General features: G+C 47.9%; 1 protein-coding gene across 3 annotated transcripts in view; it reads right to left on the bottom strand.

The window, feature by feature from the left end:
* Pitpnc1 (phosphatidylinositol transfer protein cytoplasmic 1) overlaps positions 1 to 21,195 on the bottom strand; it is a 284,159-nt gene that overhangs the window by 88,077 nt on the left and 174,887 nt on the right. For all 3 annotated transcript variants that reach the window (XM_028865230.2, XM_028865225.2, XM_028865227.2), the window contains exon 5: positions 9,759 to 9,830. In XM_028865230.2, coding sequence (XP_028721063.1) covers positions 9,759 to 9,830 — 72 coding nt within the window. The remainder of the gene's footprint in view (positions 1 to 9,758; positions 9,831 to 21,195) is intronic.

The raw sequence follows: 21,195 nt of genomic DNA, 5'->3' as shown, positions 1-21,195 counted from the left end.
AAAGTGGTGGGGGAGGGGTGTCATGTCTCATGGCACAAGACTCGAGCGGGTATCTTTTTCAAAATTCAAAAGGTAAGTCCGTCGTGGTATTTCACCACTATAATCCTAGTACTTTGGAGGCAGAGGGAGGAGGATCATGAATTCAAAGCCAGCCTGGGCTATGCAGTGAGTCTGAGGCCAGCCTGGGCTACGGAAGGAAACCGTGACACACAACAAGAACAAGCTGAGATCCCTTCTGCTCCTACTCCATCCAGGCCAACAACCATCGTAAATTTCCTGTCTGCATATTTACAAAATAAAATTGGTTATAGAATATGTAAAAATCCATAAGCAAAATATTCCTAAATTATTTTTTTAAATTTTAACATACTTCTTTGTCGTGTATGTATGTGCATGATGTGTGCGGCGGCCCAGTGAACACGTGGAGGTCAGGGGATCAGTTGTGGGAGTCAGTTCTCTCCTGCCCCCATGAGTCCCAGGGATCGTCAGCTGACTCCACTTTCCTTGTGTCTGTAGCACAAAGAGAAAGAGGTTCTTTGGTTCTTTTTGGTTCTTTGATCAAAATTTGTCCTATTTTTGGACTCTCCTTTTTTCCATCTGATTTTATAATCAATTTAGGACAAGCACTACCGATCCCATGAGTATGTATGATCTACCACAGCCAGGCATCTAGACTTCAGAAGCGGGGGTGGGGTGGGGTGGTGGGGGTGGTGGTGCTGCATGGCTATAACCTCAGAACTGGGGCGCTGAGGCAGGAGGCTTGCTACAAGTTTAAGGCCAGCCTGGGTGACAACGTGAGATCCTGTTTCAAAACCCAAGAGTTCTGGCCAGTTTTTGTTTTTGTTTTTTTTTCCCCTGTCCCTTCAGTTGTATTTGTCTGCTTATTTTACTGTGATTGAATGGAGGATAAACCCTGAGGAAAGGATCATCCGTAAGTGTGGTTGTGCGGCTCTCAGGGGGTCACCGTGGAAAGCATATTATGTCCCTTTGTTCCCTCACTGTGTGATGTGAACTTGACTCCTTGTGGGACGGGGTAGATGACGGTGTAGAACCAAGGCGTCATCTCTGGAACGGCACTTAAGTGGCAGCAGAGTCTGTTCCGCGGCACTCAGCGCCAGCAGTGGTTTTAGCACCCACCCATGGCTTGCTGCTGTGGTAGTTGCAACATGGACATCCAGATCTTGACGCTTCATACTTGGTCATTTCCTTCCTAGCTCCGACTCCCTGTTTCCCAGCTATGACTCACCACTCTCTCTTTGATTATGTGGCTTTGAGCCAGTCTGGTTACTTGTCTTGGTAAAAATGGCAGCAGCCAGCAGAGGTGGGTCTTTCCACGTTCATCACAACAGGGGAGAAACAGGCCAAACAGAAAGCAAACACTGTTTTCAGCTGTATCTACTGCTAGTGATGAATAATAATTCTAGCTGGCATTGTGACTATACCTCAGGTCCAGAGGGCCGACCTTCACCCCGGACATACCTTCCTCTGGCTCATTTTTGTTTGACTGTTTACTAGTTTGAAACAGGGTTTCATTCTGTAGCCCGGGTTGGCACAGAACTCACTAATCAGCCCAGGCTTTAAACTGAAGGCGATCCTCTTGCCTCAGACTCCTACCTGCTGGGGTAACAGGTATGAGTGACCACAATTCACCTGTTGTTATTTTAAATATTCAGCTCTCATGGGGCTAGAGAGATGGCTCAGTGGTTAGAGCACTGGCTGCTCTTGTAGGGGACCTGGGTTCAGTTTTCAGCACCCACATGGTGGTTTACAACCACCCATAATTGCAATTCCAGGGGAATCTGATGTTCTCTTCTGGTCTCCATGGGCACTGCATTCATATGTACACATACATACATGCAGGCAACACACTCATACACATAAGACATTAAATAGAAAATATCTTTAAAAAAATCCAATTTTCAGATCACAAATTGTACCACAAATAGGAAAGGCCACATCATCAGAAATCAAATAAGACCTGCGTTTCTATTGTCCTCAAACTGGTACTTTTGGTCAGAGATTGATGGATGTCATTGACTTTCCACTTCATAGACCCAAGTGGATAAAAATCCTCCCAAACTGAAAATGGGGGTGTTTTGTGCAGCCTTATGTATTTATTTTTGTCATGTGCTGCCTTATTAGAGAAAATTGCAGATTTTGTAGGTGTCTGCCTATAAAAATCGAAGGTTAAAAACAGAACCATAAAGGTTGACGACATATCTAAAAATAAAGGAACTGCCTTTTCATCTCCCTCTAATCCTCGGTTAGAAGCCACTGAAGGAGAAGATGACCACCCTCGGAGACCTGGAATCTGGACGCTCTGGCTCTCACTGGCAGTCCTACTTCACAGAGTAATTTCAGTACACTTTGCAATGTGTTAATAAATTACTTCAGCGTGTTGCCCTCTGGATGTTGCAAATACCAATCATGAAATAAACTTTGTGATCACCAGTGTGAGATCTAACCCAGGATAAAAACAGCTCTCTTGATTCTTCTCTCTCTCTCTTTTTTTTTTTTTTTTTTTTGTTTTTTAGAGACAGGGTTTCTCTGTGTAGTTTTGGTGCCTGTCCTGGATCTCACTCTGTAGACCAGGCTGGCCTCAAACTCACAGAGATCTGCCTGGCTCTGCCTCCTGAGTGCTCCCAGCTCTCCTGAAACTCCAGATTCCCCATCCTCTAGCTGCTTACTCTCAGGGTTACTACTTGGGCTCAGGATGAGAGTATTTCTGGCCACATCTCCAAGGCAACACCAGTTCAAGTGTCAAAGTGTTGATGCAGCTCCCCTAAAGGTGGCCCAGAGATGAAATTTGACTTCTCTGGGAAGATCTGTAGTTAACTAAATGAGATGGTGTAGTTTCCTAAAACCAAGAATGTCTCAGTGATTGAAAATGAGTCTTAAGGGGCTGCAGAGATGACCAGTGGTTAAAACACATTGGCTGCTCTCCCAGAGGACCCAGGTTTGATTTCCAGCACCCATATAGTAGCTCAAAACTCTACCTCCAGAATCAGGGGATCTAATCCCCCTTCTGGCTTCTGCAGGCACTTCATACATAGAGTACCCAGAGGTACCTGCAGTCACAGCATCCACATGTGAAAAGATAAATCAATAAAAATAAAAAGAGGAAATGAGTCTCAAGCCATGTCTGGTGGTACAAGGCCTGTAATCCCAGCTAACGAAGTGGATGAGGCAGGAGGATTGGCAGTTGAAGGCCAGCCTGAGCTACAAAGGGAGTTCAGGGCTAGCATGGGCAACTCAGTGTGACCCTGTCTCAACACGCCACATAGAATCTGGGTGCAGCCACATGTGCCACAATCCCAGTGCTGGGGAGGGAGAAGCAAGGGGATCCCTGAGGCTCACAGGCCAGCCACTGAAGACGAACCAGTGATCTCTGGGTTCTCTAAATAACGTGGAGAGCAGCTGAGGAAGACACACGCCATTGACATCTCTCTCTCTCTCTCTTACACACACACACACACACACACACACACACACACACACACACACACACACAAGTTTTTAAAAAGGCCTGGGGAGGCTGTATCTCACTGGTAGAGTACTTATTTAGCATGGACAAAACCCTGTGTTCTAACCCCTAGGACTATAGAAGAAGATAACGGAGGAATGTAGAGCAATCAGAAGCTGGACTTGAAAGCCATGGAAGGTCTTCCTCAGGACCCTAGAGTTCTGGAACCTTCTATCTTTTGTCACTTGTCTCCCTGGATAATTTTACCTGACTCATGGTCTAAATCTCTGTGAACTGTGGCTTCACATATCCAACTGCCTACCTGCCATTTCCTCTTGAAGGTCTCACAGAACCTCAGACATCACCTTGATTGTCCTCTCAGAATCTGTCTCTCTACTGTTCCCCTGGAAGAACAGAGACACCATCACTGACCCAGGTCAAAGGCTAAAACAAATGGTAAATCAAGAAACTTCTGCCCCTTTCTCACACACCATATCAATTCCAACAGAAAGCAAATGTTTTGATACATGCTTTTTTTTTTTTTAAGCTGAGGATCGAACCCAGGGCCTTGTGCTTGCTAGGCAAGTGCTCTACCACTGAGCTAAATCCCCAACCCTGTAAATATTTTGAAAACGTACCCATTTCTCTTGGTTTTGTCCATGGCTACCTTTCCAGTCCAAGCCACCATTTTGGTTTGGATTATAGCAAAGCAAAACAACAAACAAAAATCCCCAAACTTGTTGATCAACAATTTTTTTAAACAATTTGGACCATATCAAAATTTCATCAGGAGAACGCCATTAACCCAAGTACAGTCACCATGGAGGTGATGGTTTGTATCAAACATGAACACGGTACCTTCTAATTTATGTGGTGTTTTCCTGCAAGTTCACTTCCAGGAACCCTCCACATTTGCCAGCATTACCAATGTCATACTCTTTGATAAAGAAGCAGAGTCCCTGATTGGCCAAAGCAACTGCCTACAGTCAGAGATGGACGTGAGCACTGATCCATCTGCCTGCGCCATAAGGAGCAACTCTGCTGCTACCTTTCATTACGACACAGACAGACTAGAAACTCCACATTGCAAATACTTCTTCCAGGGATGGCTCTGGAGAGAGCTTAATTTCCTGGAACTGGAAAAGAATGAGACATCCTTTTCTTCTTACCAGAGAGAGGACTTTGCTCCAGGAAGAATTATGTCCTTGATGATACACACTGCTAACAAAATATAGACAGGCTGATGCTTACAAAAATAGACACTCCTCCCCCCCATTTTTTTTTTAGTGTGAATGTGTGTCTGTATTTGTATGTGCACACACACACACACACACACACACACACACACACACACACGGGTTGATGTTGGGATCATCTTGGAATACCCTCCCACCTTAGTCCTTGAGGCAGGGACCTTAATCAAACCCAGAGCTCTCTGATATGGCTAGTCTTGTTAGCTAACTTGCTTGCCCTGAGGATCCATCTCCACCTTCTGAGGCTAGAATAACAGGTGGGCTCCATAGTCACCCAGCGTCTAGGTGTGTTTCTGGGGATCCAAAGTCTGGTCCTCACGCTTAAAAGCCTGTACCATTTCCCCAGACCACAAAGACCTTTTGGAGATGCTTCTGCTTTCATGAGAAGGAAGATGTAAAGCCAATTGGACAGCCTGGTTTACTAAATATTTATATATAAATCTGTTGGTGCTCAGCTTTTTTGTCCCTTAGATCTACCCAGGGGGAGGTGTTAAAAATCCTAATGCCGGCCGGGCGGTGGTGGCGCACGCCTTTAATCCCAGCACTCGGGAGGCAGAGCCAGGCGGATCTCTGTGAGTTCGAGGCCAGCCTGGGCTACCAAGTGAGCTCCAGGAAAGGCGCAAAGCTACGCAGAGAAACCCTGGCTCGAAAAACCAAAAAAAAAAAAAAAAAAAAAAAAAAAAAAAAAAAAAAATCCTAATGCCTATATTCCACCTATGATCAGTGAAACCATTGTCCCTTGGGCAGGGACAGCAGCCTAGAACTGCTGAATTTTCTGGATGATTTCAGCACAAAGTCATGATTAGAACCACTGATTTAGACTGTCACGGTAGGTGAGCATGGCACATTCTATATCTGTCCCACCAAGAGAACAGACGAGTTTGAGCCACAGGGTGAACTCATTTGGAGAAGTCAGCTTTCTAGAGCATTCCCTGATTCTTTGTGTTGAACAATCTGTACCTGTTACCAAATAAACAAAAGTCCCAGAGGGAAGGGCCCGAAGTAGTTAAAACTTCTCGGTGAGATGGCTTAGCATGTAAAGACACTGGCCTGATGTTTGAGCTCTGGGGCCTAAGTGGTAGGAAGAGAGAGGCAATTCTTACAGGCTGTCCTCTGACTACACGTGTGTGCCATGTTCATGCTCTTACAAACACACACACACACACACACACACACACACACACACACCAATAAACAAGTTCTCAGATGATCTGGGTTTGGTGACACATGCCTATAATCCCAGCAGCTGAGAGGCTGAGGGAAGAGGATGATCCAAGAGAGTGAGGACAGCCTGTGTATGGAGTTCAAGGCTAGCCTGGATCATACAAACAGACAGACAGACAGACAGACAAGCTAGCTAGGCGAGGTGAGAACTGCTACTTAGAATGCTGCCTACTTCGTTTAGGAGGGGAAGCAGAGGCCAGGCTGACCCCATTAACCTCTTGTCACACTGTCACCCCGAAGCAGCTGTCACAGGAGGGGTCTCCCCTTCAGCAAACGAGGCAGTGCTGATCACTGACTCTCTCCAATCCAGATTTACAGCCTTGGACAAACAACAGAACCTTGCTTTGGCATGGCCCCATCCTCCCCAGCGTTAATTAAGGGCTAAACAATTCCCATCAGTTTGTGCGTGAAATCAACGGGCCTCAATTTAAGACAACTTGGCCATTGTGTCTCGGCTGACAGAACCACAGTTTGCAGGTTTCCACAAACATACACTTACTCGTTTCTTCTTTAATGAGACTATATTTCTGTCTAGTCATCTTGAAAATGTGTTTTTACTAGATTTTGGATCACATTTATGACTGAGATGATAACTGATAATAAGATAGCAACATGCACTCCATTCAGACACTAATCAATGGGATTATTACCAGACTCTTTCAATTTAATTATTGCTTCTTATCAGCATCCATTTCATTAAAGTTTTGGCAGGTAAGGGTGGAAATGGCTCAGATAGATGTGTGAAGGATGGTAGCTGAATGATAAGCCCATAGACACAGAAAAGGCAGAGGTGAGCTGAGTTTATTAAATAAGAGTGAAATACCCACAATGCACTACTTTCTATACTCTGCCTCCTCTACCCCAGGCCCAACAAAGACATAGCTGAACAAGGCGTGGGCTTATGGCTTTGGCTCAGACCCTGGCTGGATAGAGTTACCTTGTCGTCATTAAAATCAGATAAATACGCCCTTGTGATTTGCAAGAATTTGGGACCGTGAGTGAAATCCACAGCCTTTCTTTTCTCCTCCTGGAATCAACATTAAAGTGCTACTGATATGTAAATTAGAGAAGGGTACAAGGCAAGGGGGGGTGCAATGGGATGCGGTGTGGTGTGGTGGGGGGGCGTAACCAACAAGTGGAGCCTGGACTCTGCTCCAGCGGCCCCAGGAGTCGCACATGGAGAACTGGCAGTAGTCATGTAGAGGCGAGGGTGGCGAGTTAATCTGTGAGGTTCAAGACACCCCCTCTGCCAGCTACACGCGGAGAGATGATTTGAATGAACTCACAAGGAATGAAGCTCAGAGAAATAGAGAACAAGAAAAAGAATGTGTTTGGAAAGACTATTTTTAAATTTAATTTTATTGTTATTTTGTATTTTGCCTACATGTATGTCTGGGCACCATGTGCATGCCTGGTGCCCAGGAAGGTCAGAAGGAGGGAGAGTGTTGGATCCCCTGGAACTGGAGTCACAGCCAGTTGCGAGGCATTGAATACGGGTGCTAACAAATGAACTCGGGTCTTCGGCAAGAGTAGCAAGTGCTCTTAACCTCCGAACCATCCACCTCTCCAACCCCCAAACCCACATTTTCCCCAACGGTGCCAGGAGGAGCAGTTCTGGCATCTGGTTTTTACCTATGCTTTTCCTGATCTCCTAGAGCTATGTCAACCGTCAGGCCCATTTTAATCTCCAGCGAGCAGCAAGAAGAGCACTGACATGGGGAAGGCCATGCAGCCATCAGAAACCCCATGCGAGAGCCGGGGAGAAGATGGCTCAGTAGGTAAGCTGCTTGCTGTACAAGCCTGAGAGCCTGAGTTGGGATCCGTAGCACCATCAAGAAGAGCTGGGCACGATGACCTTCCACTTGCCTGTAATCCCAGTGCCAGTGAAGCCGAGACAGGCAGATCCCTGAGGCAGCCTGGCAGAATCAGAGAATGCCAGGTTCAGTGAGAGATGTGTTCTCAAAAACTAAGGCCGAGAACCATTGAGAAATAGACATAGTGTCGACCTCCGGCCTACACATACATCTCAAGTGGGGAAGAGTACGCCATGCCTGGTTTAAAATAGCATACTGTATGATTCAATTTGGGAGGAACTGGTTAAAAAATCACTAATGTCTTGTAATGTGAGTCAAAGGGATATGGGTATTCATCTCTGAATCATGGGATTGCTCTTGGCTTTCCTTTTGGAGCTTTTTTTTTTCCATTGCACATTTTAAGTTTTAAAAACTGTATATTAATTTTCCAATCAGAAAAGGTCACGCTTGCCAAGATTAGCATGCACCATTTGTGACATCGTTTCAGACATTGTGGTTTTGATAAAGCCAGCCAGCAAAGTGCACGGATTTTGGGCTGTGGACAGGGACAACCCTCTCCCTTTCCTTTGTGTTGTGACCACATTGAGGTGATGCTCACTATGAAGCTCCCGAACCTGATGGCAGGGGAGTAGCCCAGCTAGTGATATTATTCTTTCTGGAAAGTTCTAGCAACTCTGGAGCAGGCATATATGGCTGAGACCACCTGTGGGGAGATCAATTGAGTACTCGAATTTTTTTCTGGAAAGGTCAAAGTTTCATGGGTCATGTAACAACCAATCACCTTTGTGGATGAGAAGCATCATACATATTGGATGAGTGTGGCTGGATACCAATAAATCTTTATTTATAAAGAAAGTAGTTTGTCAGAGCAGTGGGTGTGCACATCTTTAATCCCAGCACTCAGGAGGCAGAGGCAAGTGGATCTCTGAGTTCGAGGCCAGCCTGGTCTACAGAGTGAGTTCCAGGACATCCAGGGCTACAGAGAAACCCTGTCTCAAAAAGAAAAAAGAAAGTAGGAACATTTGGGCTGGGGATATGGCTTTATGGGTAAAAGGACCGACCATACAAGGGTGAGGGTCAGAGTCTGGGTCTCTAGGACTCACATAAACGCTGAACGGATGTGGCAGTCCGAGATCCCCAGACAAGGGGCTAGCCAGACTAGCCATGCCAGGCAGCTCTGAGTTCACCTGAGAGACGCTGCTGCCACAATGAATACGGTGGAGAGGAAGATGATGAATGCCTCAATGAATAAGATAAGATGATCAAGGAAGACATGAGACAACCACCTCAGGTCTCCATCTACATATAATCATACACACGCATATGTACCCTCATGCACATGGGCACCCATTCACACATGAACACACACACACACACACACACACACACACACACACACACGCGCACACACGCACACACTGCAGGAGCATCATCCACACATACCTACTAACAGAAAACCAAACCAAGCCAAAACAAAGTAGTTTGCCATCACCTGTTGAGTCCAGCTTTCCTGTCAAAATTCAAGAAGCAGACATGACCAAGTACCAACCGGTCAGTCCCTGCTCAGACTATTATAGAAAGCTTCCCCCACGCATCTCCCATTCCCAGATTCTGTTCTGGCCACTGTGTTCGGCATACACTTCTCTTCAGCATACACTTCTCAATGAGTTTTGGAATTTGCCTAGAGCTGAGTGTGGGAGCCCAGGCCCTGCAACCCTGGCACTTGAGAGGTGTGGTCAGAAACGGAATCCGAGAAATGGGAGTTTCCATTGTCCTCTCCACTTCTCATGGTGCAGAGAGGCCCATCGGGGCGACACACAGGTTAGAAGAGAGAAAAGTTAGACTACAAGGTAGACCACGACTAGTCCCAAAGGTCGGTCCAAGGCCAGAACCTCTCTGAGGTCTGACCAGGGCTGAGTGAGGCACTGTGACCTTCAGAGGCTAAGACTCGCGGGAGGGATGCACGGAGTCAGGGGAGTGCAGGGGGGGAGGGGAGCTACTCACGCTGTCGTTGCTGCCTTTGTTGTCCTCATACTTGGTTTCTATGTGGATGGAGAATTTCGGCAGGAAGGAACACTGGGGAGAAAAAGCAGACTGTGATTAGCACTGCAGTTCCCTCTCGTCATGTCTTTAGTGTGGCTCGGGGCTGCTCACTTGACTACTAGGTTGGGAGCACAGGTCCTGACAGCAGAATGGTAAGGTATGTTATACATTCTGCAGAAGCCACTACCATGAGCACCGTTTCTTCCAGAAGTCAGTAAGCAATGCTGGGAAAGGCAATGGCCCAGAAGCACAACTCCGAAGGGAAATATGGGCTGTGGATCCTGACACCAGTGACGGAATGCAGGCGCCTGCTACAGAAGCCAACTCCAGGTCTGGAGAGCTCACCTGCTCCCCAGGGACCCCACCCTAACCCTTATGTTAATGTGTATACAAAATTAGGGAGGTGGCACAGTACAACCTTGAGATCAGAGATTACTGGTCAGCTAGGTGTATGCGAGCACGTGTATGTGTGGCATGTATGTATAGATATGTGTGTGTGTGCATGCACATGTGAGCATGCACGGGAGCATATAGATGTTGATGGTCTCTGTTGGATATATTTCTCAATTACTCTCCACCTCAATTTTGGGATGGGGGTAGTATGAGACAGGGTCTCTCTATGTGTGCTGACTGTCCGTCCTGGAGCTCACTCTGTAGACCAGGCTGGCCTCAAACTCACAGAGATCCTCCTGCCTCTGCCTCCAAATTGCTGGGATTAAAGGTGTGTGCCACCATGCTTGGCCCTTTTTTAAAGACAGACAGGGTCTCTCACTGAACCCAGTTTGGCTGGGTGAGCTGTAGGTATCTGCTTGCCTCCACCTTTCCCCTACTGCCAGCACTGAGATGATGATAGGTACCTCCATTCTTGCATTTTATTTGGGTACTGGGGAGCCAAGCACACGTCATCATGCTCACATGGCTGTCACTTTACCTAATGAGCAAGCTCCTTCATCTCTAGTTTTGTTTTGTTTTTTGGGCACAGGGTTTCTCTGTGTAGTTTTGGAGCCTGTCCTGGAACTCGCTTTGTAGACCAGGCTGGCCTTGAACTCACAGAGATCTGCCTGCCTCCACCTCCCGAGTGCTGAGATTAAAGGTGTGCACCACCACCGCCTGGCTAGAATGGTTTTTAATGCATAACTTTAAGGGGTTGGCAAGAAGATGCAACAGGAAAGGTACTTGCCTCCTAAGCCTGATGACCTGAGTTCTCACCCTGGAACTCACACAAAAAAGCCAGATGTGATAGTGTGAATCTGTATTTCCCAGGCTTCCTACAGCCAATGAGAAGCAGAGGCAAGAATTTCCTGGAAGGCTATGAGTCAGCTAGCCTGGGGTGCACAGCATAGCAAAATCAGCAAGAGAAACCCAGCCTCCAAATAAGGTGGATCATGAAATCCGAATCTCGAAAGCTTTCCTCTTAACTCCTCTTTCCCAACTTATTACCTACTAGTGATACCACAAGGGATAAATAAAATGATGCAACTAAAAATACGCTATCAAGAGGCTGGGGTCAAAGCTACACAGTGGAGCACATGCTTAGTATGGGTAAGATCTTGAGTTTGATCTCCAGAACTGAAACATGCATGTGGAACTGAGTAACAAGCCATCAGTGAATAGCTGTGGTCAGCATGAGGCTGCCAGAGGCCTGACCAATACACAGGGGCCAGAGACCTTATCTGCAAGGCTGCCGGAGTGTCCCCGTCTCACCAAGGCCCCATTGTGTCTCAGATTCGAAAGGTCAGGCAGCCTGAGAAGAGGATGCTGACGGATGTGGGAATATCTGGCCTCTGCCTAGCATGAGCTGGGCATTATCTTTCTTGGACACCAGAGATGGGATTGACGGCTGATAGTTAAAATGACCCAGTGATTTCACTGGGACCTGCAGGTATTATAGGTCCAAGAGACATGGCTTGCTCTGGTCACAGTCCCAAGAGGCTATGTTCTCTGTCACGGGCATTTTCTGAATGTTTCCAAGTTCTTGAATGTTTGCAAAATTCCCCAAGGGGTAAATGCTAATATTATCATCCCTCCTTTCAAGATGAGGAATGGAGTCGTAGAGAGGTTAAGTAAATGGCCAACAAGCACAGAGCTGGTGTGTTACATCATTAGTGCTGAAAGCTATGTAGCCTGGTCCCAGGGTCCATGAGCTTGACCACTACCCCGAGTGGTTCTCTAAGGATGTCCAGGCTGGTGACAGCCGCAGAGCTCTAGAATTTTGCTAGAAACATAATGCCTAGGTGTTTACCCTGGAGCAACTGATCCCAAAAGCCTGGAGGCAGGTCCAGCACTGTAAGTTGCACAAACCCTTCAGGGGCATGCTGTGGCATGCCAGGGGGGACCTGGCTTACTACCCCATTCATGGGAAGGAAACAGAAAGAGGACAGCAGCTAAAGTCCTAATCCACCTGCACCTCACAGGCTTCCCCTCTGATCTAACTACACTCCCCTTTCAGCCCAGCTGAGACCATGGGGACGTCTGTATAAGAAGGCAGAGGACATGCCATGGCTAATTTCCCCGACACCACATGCTTGCGTGCACCTGGCATCTACCTGTTTTAATCTCAGGGAAGCAATTGGAGCCGTGACTAAGGAACCACGAGACAACCGATCCCAGTAATTGCCTCAATGGAGACTGAGGTGCTGCGGTGATTTATTAACACATTCCTGGCTGTCTCCTGCCCAACCTCTCACTCGGTAACCACTGCCCTCACACCCATTTCCAGGGACTTCCAGGGAGGAGGGCCGCTCATCATGAGTCAGGACTCTGGCATCCCTGCGGCTCCTGGCAGAACCTTGATTGACTCATGAGCATGGGAGATGTCCTTGCAAAGAGACCCTCTTGAAGATAACAAGCCTTTAGGGAAATCAATATTTATACTTTCAAATCTGTGATTCATCTGAGGTCAATCCAACGAGGAGTGAGAGGAGGAGGCAATGCAGGGTGGGAATCGGTCTGTGGTATCAAGCAAAAAACTACTTGGCGCACCCGTGCGTGCTTGCGTGCTTGCGTGCGTGCGTGCGTGCGCTCCTGAATTCTTCTTCCTCTACTGTGATGTCTCTTGTTCAACCTGAAGTTCGCTGAGCAGGCTAGGTAGGGCGGCCTAAGAGCCCAAGGATTTCTCCCGTCGGTTTCGCTAGTTCACTGGTGCACCAATGTGTCGAGCTTGTGACGATCCAAACTCAGGTCCTCATGTCAGCGCTCAACCAAACAGGTTCTCTCCCCAGCCTGTGGCTCCCCACCCCCAGCCCCAAGCTGATCTTCAAACCACTTATCTAGGTCAAGCAAATAAATCCAAGCATTTGGGTTTCAGACCCAAACATGAAATGCAAAAGACTTGCATGCAAATTCACAGGTGTTGTTATTGAGTGGAGGATGGAGGTTATTTTCCTACCAGGATGGCAACCCTCACTGCAGTAAGGCTGCAGGTGCACCTGCCCTCGGCCAGGCAGGATGAGGACCGAAGGAGCTCTGTCCTGGTTTGGAGAGTGTTTCTTGAGCGGGGCAGGTGAGGTGGGGCTGATAATCCCTCTGGGTTTTCTGATGGCTCCTTTCTGGAGGTGTTGGCATTCGAGAGTGTGTCAGGGTAAAATCAGAGGTTTTGGTCCAGTCAAATGGCTCAGTGCGGAAGGGTACATGTTGCCAAGCCTGACAGTATGAGTTCAACCTCCAGAAACCCAGACAGTAAAAGAAAGAGCTGACTCCTACAAACTGTCTTCTGACCTCTACAGTGTGCCACGACATGTGTGTGCATACACACACACACACACACACACACACACACACACACACACACGCACACACACACACATACACACTGAATGTAAAGAAAAGCAGAAGCTTTATGGTTCTAGCTGTAGAACTGTTGTTAAACTCTTGGGTGAAATGTTCATCTTTAATAGTGTTTTGAGACTTTATTTGTTTTTATTTTATGTGTATGGGTTTTTGCCTGCATGTATGTCTGTGTACCACATGTATATAGTATCTGGGGGTGGGGGGGCGGGCCAAAAGAGGGCATCAGATACCTGGGGACTAGAGCTACAAATGATTGTTGGCCATCATGTGGGGGCTGGGAATTGAACCTGGGTCCTCTGGAAGGGCTACCAAGTGCTCTTAACCAGTGAGCCATTTCTCAAGAACAAAATGTTTAAGATTAGCACGCACCTGGGGCAGGCAGTCAGTCAGCCAAAATGGCCAGCTCCAGGTCTCAAGAGTAAGGTGGACAGGGACTATGGAAGACAGTCAAATGTCAATCTCTGGCCTCTACTCACACACGCACACACACATACATAAATGAATAAAATGCTTGTCCCTCACAGGTCAGTGTTTGTAGAGGTCCAGCAAATCTTGTAGGAGTTTGTTCTCTCTTTCTGCCATGTGGGTTTTTGGGGATTTGAACTCAGGTTGTCAGGCTTGGTGAAAAGCACCTTTGCCCACCGAGCAATTTCGCTGGTCCACATCTCACAATTTTGACTCACAGTTTGATGAGGACAGAGATCTCATGATAGAAACACTGACGATCTCCTTCTGTCTGTTGCCAATCTTTCAGTTACTTATTTTTGCTTCTTATTCTTCGAGAATCAGAGAATGACGTCACCCTCTGTTTCCCCACTGAGAAACGCCACAGTGAAAAGAACGGGTGTGTTTGTCAGGGACTTGGGCTCAAAAGGGAAACATCTTGACTTTGCCATCCCCAACCTCATTTCCAGAAAGGGGACAATCCTTCTCTACTCTGTAGGCATGCTCAGAAAATCAATGAGTGTACAAGCAACCTCTAGCCCAGTTGCTGGCACATACAAGCTGTATGGTAATAAAAAGACATTTATACATGTCTTTCCCTAGAATCTTGTTTAATTGATTATCTTCTCCCTGTCTCCTCATGGCCCCAAAACACAAGAAATGTTTTATTTGTGTGCATGGTATGTGTGTGTGTGTGTGTGTGTGTGTGTGTGTGTGTGTGTGTATGTGGTGTATTTGTACACTTGTGTGCACACAGGGGCCCGAGGAGGGTGTTCTGTTTCCTTTCGCACTCTCCACTTCCTCTGAACACGGAGCTCACGTTTCCCAGTGACGATCGCCTGGCCTGTCACACGGATGCTAGGATCCAAACTCAGGCCCGCGTGCTTGCAGTGAGCTCTTCAAGGGAATCATCTCTTCAAGCGCCGTCATCTCTCTAGCCTAAAATGTCCTAGTCTTCCAAACAAAGCAGCCCCGGGGTTCTTCATTGCTTCTCTAAGCAGCCCTGTCTGTCTTCATCACCGAACATCAGAGACGGCCGGCTCCCCTCTGCCTCTCTCCTCGCGTCACCCAGTGCAGTCTGGGATGGATGTGACAAACTCAGAGCATGTCTGAACCATCATCGCCCTTCCATCTACACCCTAGAGATCCCCATGCCAGCATGCCCAAGGATCCCCCCATTCTGCACAGCAGCTGCCTTTGCAGTCTCCACCCCCTGCACCCTGACACGAGCTGCCCCCCCTTCTCGCCCCGACTGCTTCTCCTTTCCCACAGCCACTCTGTGAAGAGCCTTCCCAAGCCAACAGCTCTACCTCCAACTCCCCACATCTCCAGCTGCCGTGGCCGCCCCCAGTGAGAGGTCTACAGACACACCAAACCCAAAGGCCTGAGCTGAACCTGAAAGCTCTCCTGGCCTGTACTGACTTCTTAGAGACATTAAAATGAATTACCAGGAACTTGGTGGCTTCAAACAACAGACATTTGTTCTTGCCCGTCTCTGGAGGCCGGAAGCCTGGAATCAAGGTATGGACCAGGCTACATTCCCTCCACAGAACCAGAGAAGAAGCTGCCCTGGTCTTTGGGGTGGATAACTCCATCACATAGCCTTCATCTCTCTGGGCCTCCTCTTCCATCTTCCTCTTTTCTCTCTCCCCACCTTTTTTTTTTTCCCCCAGACAGGAACAGCCCTGGCTGTCCTGGATCTCACTCTGTAGACCAGGCTGGCCTGGTACTCACAGAGATCCACCTGTCTCTGCCTCCAGAGTGCTGGGATTAAAGGCATGTGCCACCACCACCTGGCTTCGGATTTTTTTAAAAATTTTGTTTTGTTTTTCTCTCTTTTAAAACAAGATATTTTAACTTCTTAAAAATCGTGGGGGGGGGCGGGGAAGGCTAGAGAGATGGCTCAGTGGTTAAGAGCACCAACTGCTCTTCCAAAGGACCCAGGTCCAATTCCTAGTACCCACACGGCAGCTCACAACTGTTTGTAACTACAGTTCCAGGGGATTCAACACCCTCACAAATATGTACATGCAGGCAAAACACTAATGCACACAAAATAAAAAATAAAAAAAATTGTGTGTGTGTGTGTGTGTGTGTGTGTGTGTGTGTGTGTGTGTGTGTGTGTGTTACACCTGAGTACAGTGTCCAGGGAAGCCAGGAGAGAATCCTGAATCCCCTGGACTTGTGTTAAAAGCCGTTGTGAGTGGTGGGAACTGCACTCGGGTTCTCTGCAAAAGCAGTCAACTCATGTTCTTAACCACTAAGCTATCTCTCCAGACCTTCTTTTCTCCATTTTAGAACCAGAGATGCAATCCAGGGCCTTATGCATGCTAAGTATTCACTCCACCCTGAGCTGTACGGAGGTCAGGGGACAACTAGCAGGTACTGGTTCTGTCTTTTTACTCTTCCGGTTTGGGTATCTAATTCACGTCACTGGGCTTGGTCACAGGCACCTTCACCCGCAGGGCCCCTCCAGCCTTCTTTTTCCTTTCCATTTTGCCATGGGGGTCCCACTGAGTTACTCAGACAAGACATGAGCTCATTCTGCAGCCGAGGCAGGCGCCCGCACAGTCTAGATCCGCTGCCCATTCCCACTGCCTCCAGCCGCCGGGCTTCGTGTGCACAAGGAAACCAAAGGCTATCTCAGCCACACTGCCTATCTCATCACCTCTCTCCTTGTCATCATCACTCTTAGTGCCTGTCACCTCCCCAGCCACATAAGCTCTGACATGAAGTCCTGTTGCCGTAGGGAATGGCATACACCAGTGACCACGGTTGCTGCTCCTCGGCATCCCATCTGCATATTCAACTTTCTCCCAATAATACTTCCTGCTAAACAATAATACTATTTTTCCACTGCTGGGACTATACCACTAACCCGATCTGGGGAAAGGAAGGAGACCTTCACCTTCCAACCCTGGGCTCTCAAAGTTTGCATCATCTCCTAAATATACAGACGTGTTTCCTTGGATGAGAAGGGTTTCATGTCACCAAGGGACCTGTCACGAGGGAGCAATAAGTCAGGAAGCCTGATGCAACCCCATCTGAACCTGCTGCGAGGAGCCAGAGACCACAACCTGAGCCACTGTAGAACAGGTAGGAGTCCAAGGGATCTGGGACGCCTCTGTTGCTTTCTTTGAGAGTGCGTCAAGTCTGACCCCCAACACAAAGGGAAGACTCTAAAATCATGGCAGGCAGTTCTGAGTGGTCTCAGAGCCACAGGCACTCATACCCATGTGTTCTGTGTCCTTCCATTCTGAGATCACAAGGTGCTGGGCTTCACTGCATGGTTACCTAGCAGATGTGTCCAACCTGTGGCCCACAGTCTGCATGTATCCCAGGATAGATATGAAAGTTTGGACACCCTTGCTGGAGTCTCTGATTGACAGTCCTGAGGTTTGATCAGTGTATCGAAGACTGCATTTTATTTGTTTGCTTGCTTATCTGTTTATCTGGACAGGATTTCACTATGCTAGCCTGGCTGCCCCAGCTTCCCAAATGCTTGGAGTAAAGCCCTGTACCACGCACGATACTTGACTTAGGATGGGAAAAAAGCTTCTGAAAGCTGAAGCGATAGCTGAATGGAAAATGTGAACTGAGTCCTTCAATCAGACACTTCAATTTCAACCCAGCCAGCGACTCAGCTAACCTAGGGCTAGAATCCTACTCCAGTGGAGACAGGAGGATAATAAACCAATGATGTTTGCAGCTGCTGAGTTCTGTGGGAAATCTGACCCATGGCAACCGAAAAGCCTGCCCGCTGCTCTACCTCCAGATGCCCATCTGACCCTCACCCAATTAAGTGTCGTCCACTTTGAGGTTTGAACATGTCCAGGGGAACCTGTGCTCCTCCTGACTTAGTCATCCGACCTACCAGGGCTTTGTCAGTGTCCACTGCTTATGGCTCAGTGAGACAGCTACTGCTAGAGGACACCAGGAAGCTTGGCCCTAGCCCATACCCAGAAGTGTGCACCTCACCCATATGGAGGAAGGATGCTACTTTATTAGAAACAAAATCCAGGTTTTAGAGGGAAACAGCTTTTCATTCTCACCCCAGATTCTTTGCTTACAACTTGGTGATTCTCGGCAAACACCTTCATCTGTCTGAGCTTGAGTGTCCCCATCTATCATGAGATGGTCCCAGCTTCACAGTCACCCAGCAAGCATTAATGAGCAGTGGATGTCTGAGGCCAGGCAGTGTCTGGTGGAAGAGGCTTGGGGTGGAGTTGGTTTATTCCATGTACTCTTGTCAATGGCGCCATATCTGTGCATGGTTAATTGGAGGTCCATCCCATGGCTGTGTGGATGAGCTAACAGAGCTGGAGTGCAGATAGATTTGTCACTATGAACATGTGAGGGTATGATGGACGCTGTGGACTTGCTGAACATCTGACTATTCCTTCCCATGACATGAATGGTGGCCAAGATCTAGGGCACAGTGGGCTCCTTGCCCACTCTGAACACATGGCCCGCACTGCTACTGTGGATAAGAAGCCTCATTTCCCCAGCTCTGTCCTTGACAATTTACTCTTAAGTAGGTGCATTCTTCCGGGCCTCCTCTTTTGGCTTGCATTCGACCCCCTGCCCACTTCATGCAGAGAAACAAAAATTCCAGCAGGGACCTTTCTGTGTCTTTGATCTAAAGATTAATATGGCCACTGGTTCACTCAGTTAGCTTATAAAACATGAGGCTTAGGGAAGCTACAAAATAGCATCAAAAAACAAAACAAAACAAAAAAACATAGCGATCGGGTGCCCCAGGGGCCACATGTGAAGACACTGCTTAAGGACGGTGACTCCAGAGCTCTTGTCCCCATCAAAAACAGCACCAGAGCCATGAAGAAACCAGGCCAACAGGCCAGACACCGTCTGATCACTGTATCTTTGAATTTTCCCCAAGGAGAACGGCACCGGGGTCCTTGCCATCTGCTCCTTGCCACCACTGGCTTCCTTTGTGTGCCATATCTGTGCATGGCTAATTGGAGAGCCACCCCATTAGAATCTACTGAATTAAACCCCCATTGGAACGCGGTCATACAGTGCCTGCAAAAAATCTCCAGCAGTCAGACCCAGGGTGCAGAGATGGATGGTTCTTTGTTGAACACTGAGACGAACCTATTTGAAGTTTTGAGAAGTGATGAGGGAGGGAGGGAGAGAGGGAGACGTGAGGCGTCTGGGCCTCTGCAAGAATAATTTCCAGACACAAGCCCTCCCAGGTTCACTGTCGGGAAATGCGAGCAGCTTGTACCAAATGCAAGGTGGAGCTGAGCTCCCAATTCACTACAGACGCGCTTTGAAAAAAAAAAACGAAAGAGCTATTTTTGGTCCTGTGATTGATTAGGGTTGCTATGGTGATAAGAAACACTTATGAGAACAAAACTAAATGTAAGCAAACTGAAGTCTTAAAGAGAAAGGGGCACACACACACACACAGGGAACGTCAGAGTCTACCTGAGGGGTGTGGGCAAGTCCTTGCTGTAGATACCACATCTGCGGAGCAAGGGGTTAGCGGCCATGGGACAAGTCCAAGGTTCTCCAGGACCCCAACCTTTAGAAGCAAGGAGTAGCTAAACTTCTGGAAGCATGGAGACCATTCACTTCATAGGTTGTCATCAAGGACGCAAATCATCCTCTGGCACTTGACTTATCGTTGACACACTGTACGCCAGGGCACTTTCCAGCAAAGAGTACCCGTATGATTCTCTGTGACCGCTTATTTCTAACGGCACCTCGTCTGCCAGCCCTTGGAAAGGCTTCCGGCCTTTCTCTGATGACGTTCTTCTAGAGAGTCGGAGGGATTTTTTCCTCCTCCTTTTAGTTGCTCTTTTCAGGGACTGAGGTATGAGTTAGCTCAGTGGTAGAGTGCACGGTCAGTGTGTGAGAGGGGTAGATACACGGTCAGTGTGTGTAAGGGGGTAGTGCACGGTCAGTGTGTGTGAGGGGTGGACACACGGTCAGTGTGTGAGAGGGGTGGACACACGGTCAGTGTGTGTGAGGGGGTAGATACACGGTCAGTGTGTGTGAGGGGAGAGTGCACGGTCAGTGTGTGGAAGGGGTGGACACACGGTGTGTGTGAGGGGTGGACACACGGTCAGTGTGTGTGAGGGGAGAGTGCAAGGTCAGTGTGTGTGAGGGGTGGACACACGGTCAGTGTGTGTGAGGGGAGAGTGCACAGTCAGTGTGTGTGAGGGGTAGATACACGGTCAGTGTGTGTGAGGGGAGAGTGCAAGGTCAGTGTGTGTGAGGGGTGGACACACGGTCAGTGTATGTGAGGGGTAGATACACGGTCAGTGTGTGTGAGGGGAGAGTGCACGGTCAGTGTGTGTGAGGGGTGGACACACGATCAGTGTGGGGTGGGGTGGACACACGGTCAGTGTGTGTGAGGGGTGGACACATGGTGTGTGTGAGGGGTGGACACATGGTGTGTGTGAGGGGAGAGTGCACGGTTGTGTGTGTGAGGTGGTAGAGCACATGGTTCTTGTATAATGGTAAGAATACTGTATATTCTGCCTCCTAAGCTGGGATTAAAGTCATGTGCTACTACCACCTAGGCTATTTATAGACTTAAAAGAAAAGAATTAATTAATTAATTAATTATGTATACAGTGTTCTGCCTGCATGTATGCTTGCAGTCCAGCAGAGGGCACCAGATCTTATTACAGTTGGTTGTGAGCCACCATGTGGTTGCTGGGAATTGAACTCAGGACCTCTGGAAGAAAAATGAGTGCTCTTAACCTCTGAGCCATCTCTCCAGCCCCATCTTGTTTTGTTTTGAAAGACAGGGTCTCACTATGTAGCCCCTGCTGGCCTAGAACCAGCCCGGCCTCAAACTCAAGAGCTCTGACTGCCTCTGTCTCCCTAGTACTATACCCAGCAGTAAGTGGGACTTCATTAGGATAGTTTTGTCTTGGGATTCCAGGGACTAATGCTAGGCTCCAGACATGCTAGGCAGGGTGATACCACTGAATTATACCGCTGAGCCAACTCTCCAGCCTATTTATAGACTTAAAAAAAAAAAAAAAAAAACTCATTTCCTTTCATTTTTATCTGGAGCCAAATTTGTTCCTTGCTATCTTGTCCTGACAAGAGTGTGATGAGTATTTCTTGGTACCAAGAAACGTAAAACTCCACAAGGACTCTATCGTCCTTCCAAGGGAGTCCCCGA

Source organism: Peromyscus leucopus, chromosome 8b, assembly GCF_004664715.2.
Source record: "Peromyscus leucopus breed LL Stock chromosome 8b, UCI_PerLeu_2.1, whole genome shotgun sequence".
Classification (NCBI taxonomy): Eukaryota; Metazoa; Chordata; class Mammalia; order Rodentia; family Cricetidae; genus Peromyscus; species Peromyscus leucopus.
This window is presented reverse-complemented; position numbering and strand designations above follow the sequence as displayed.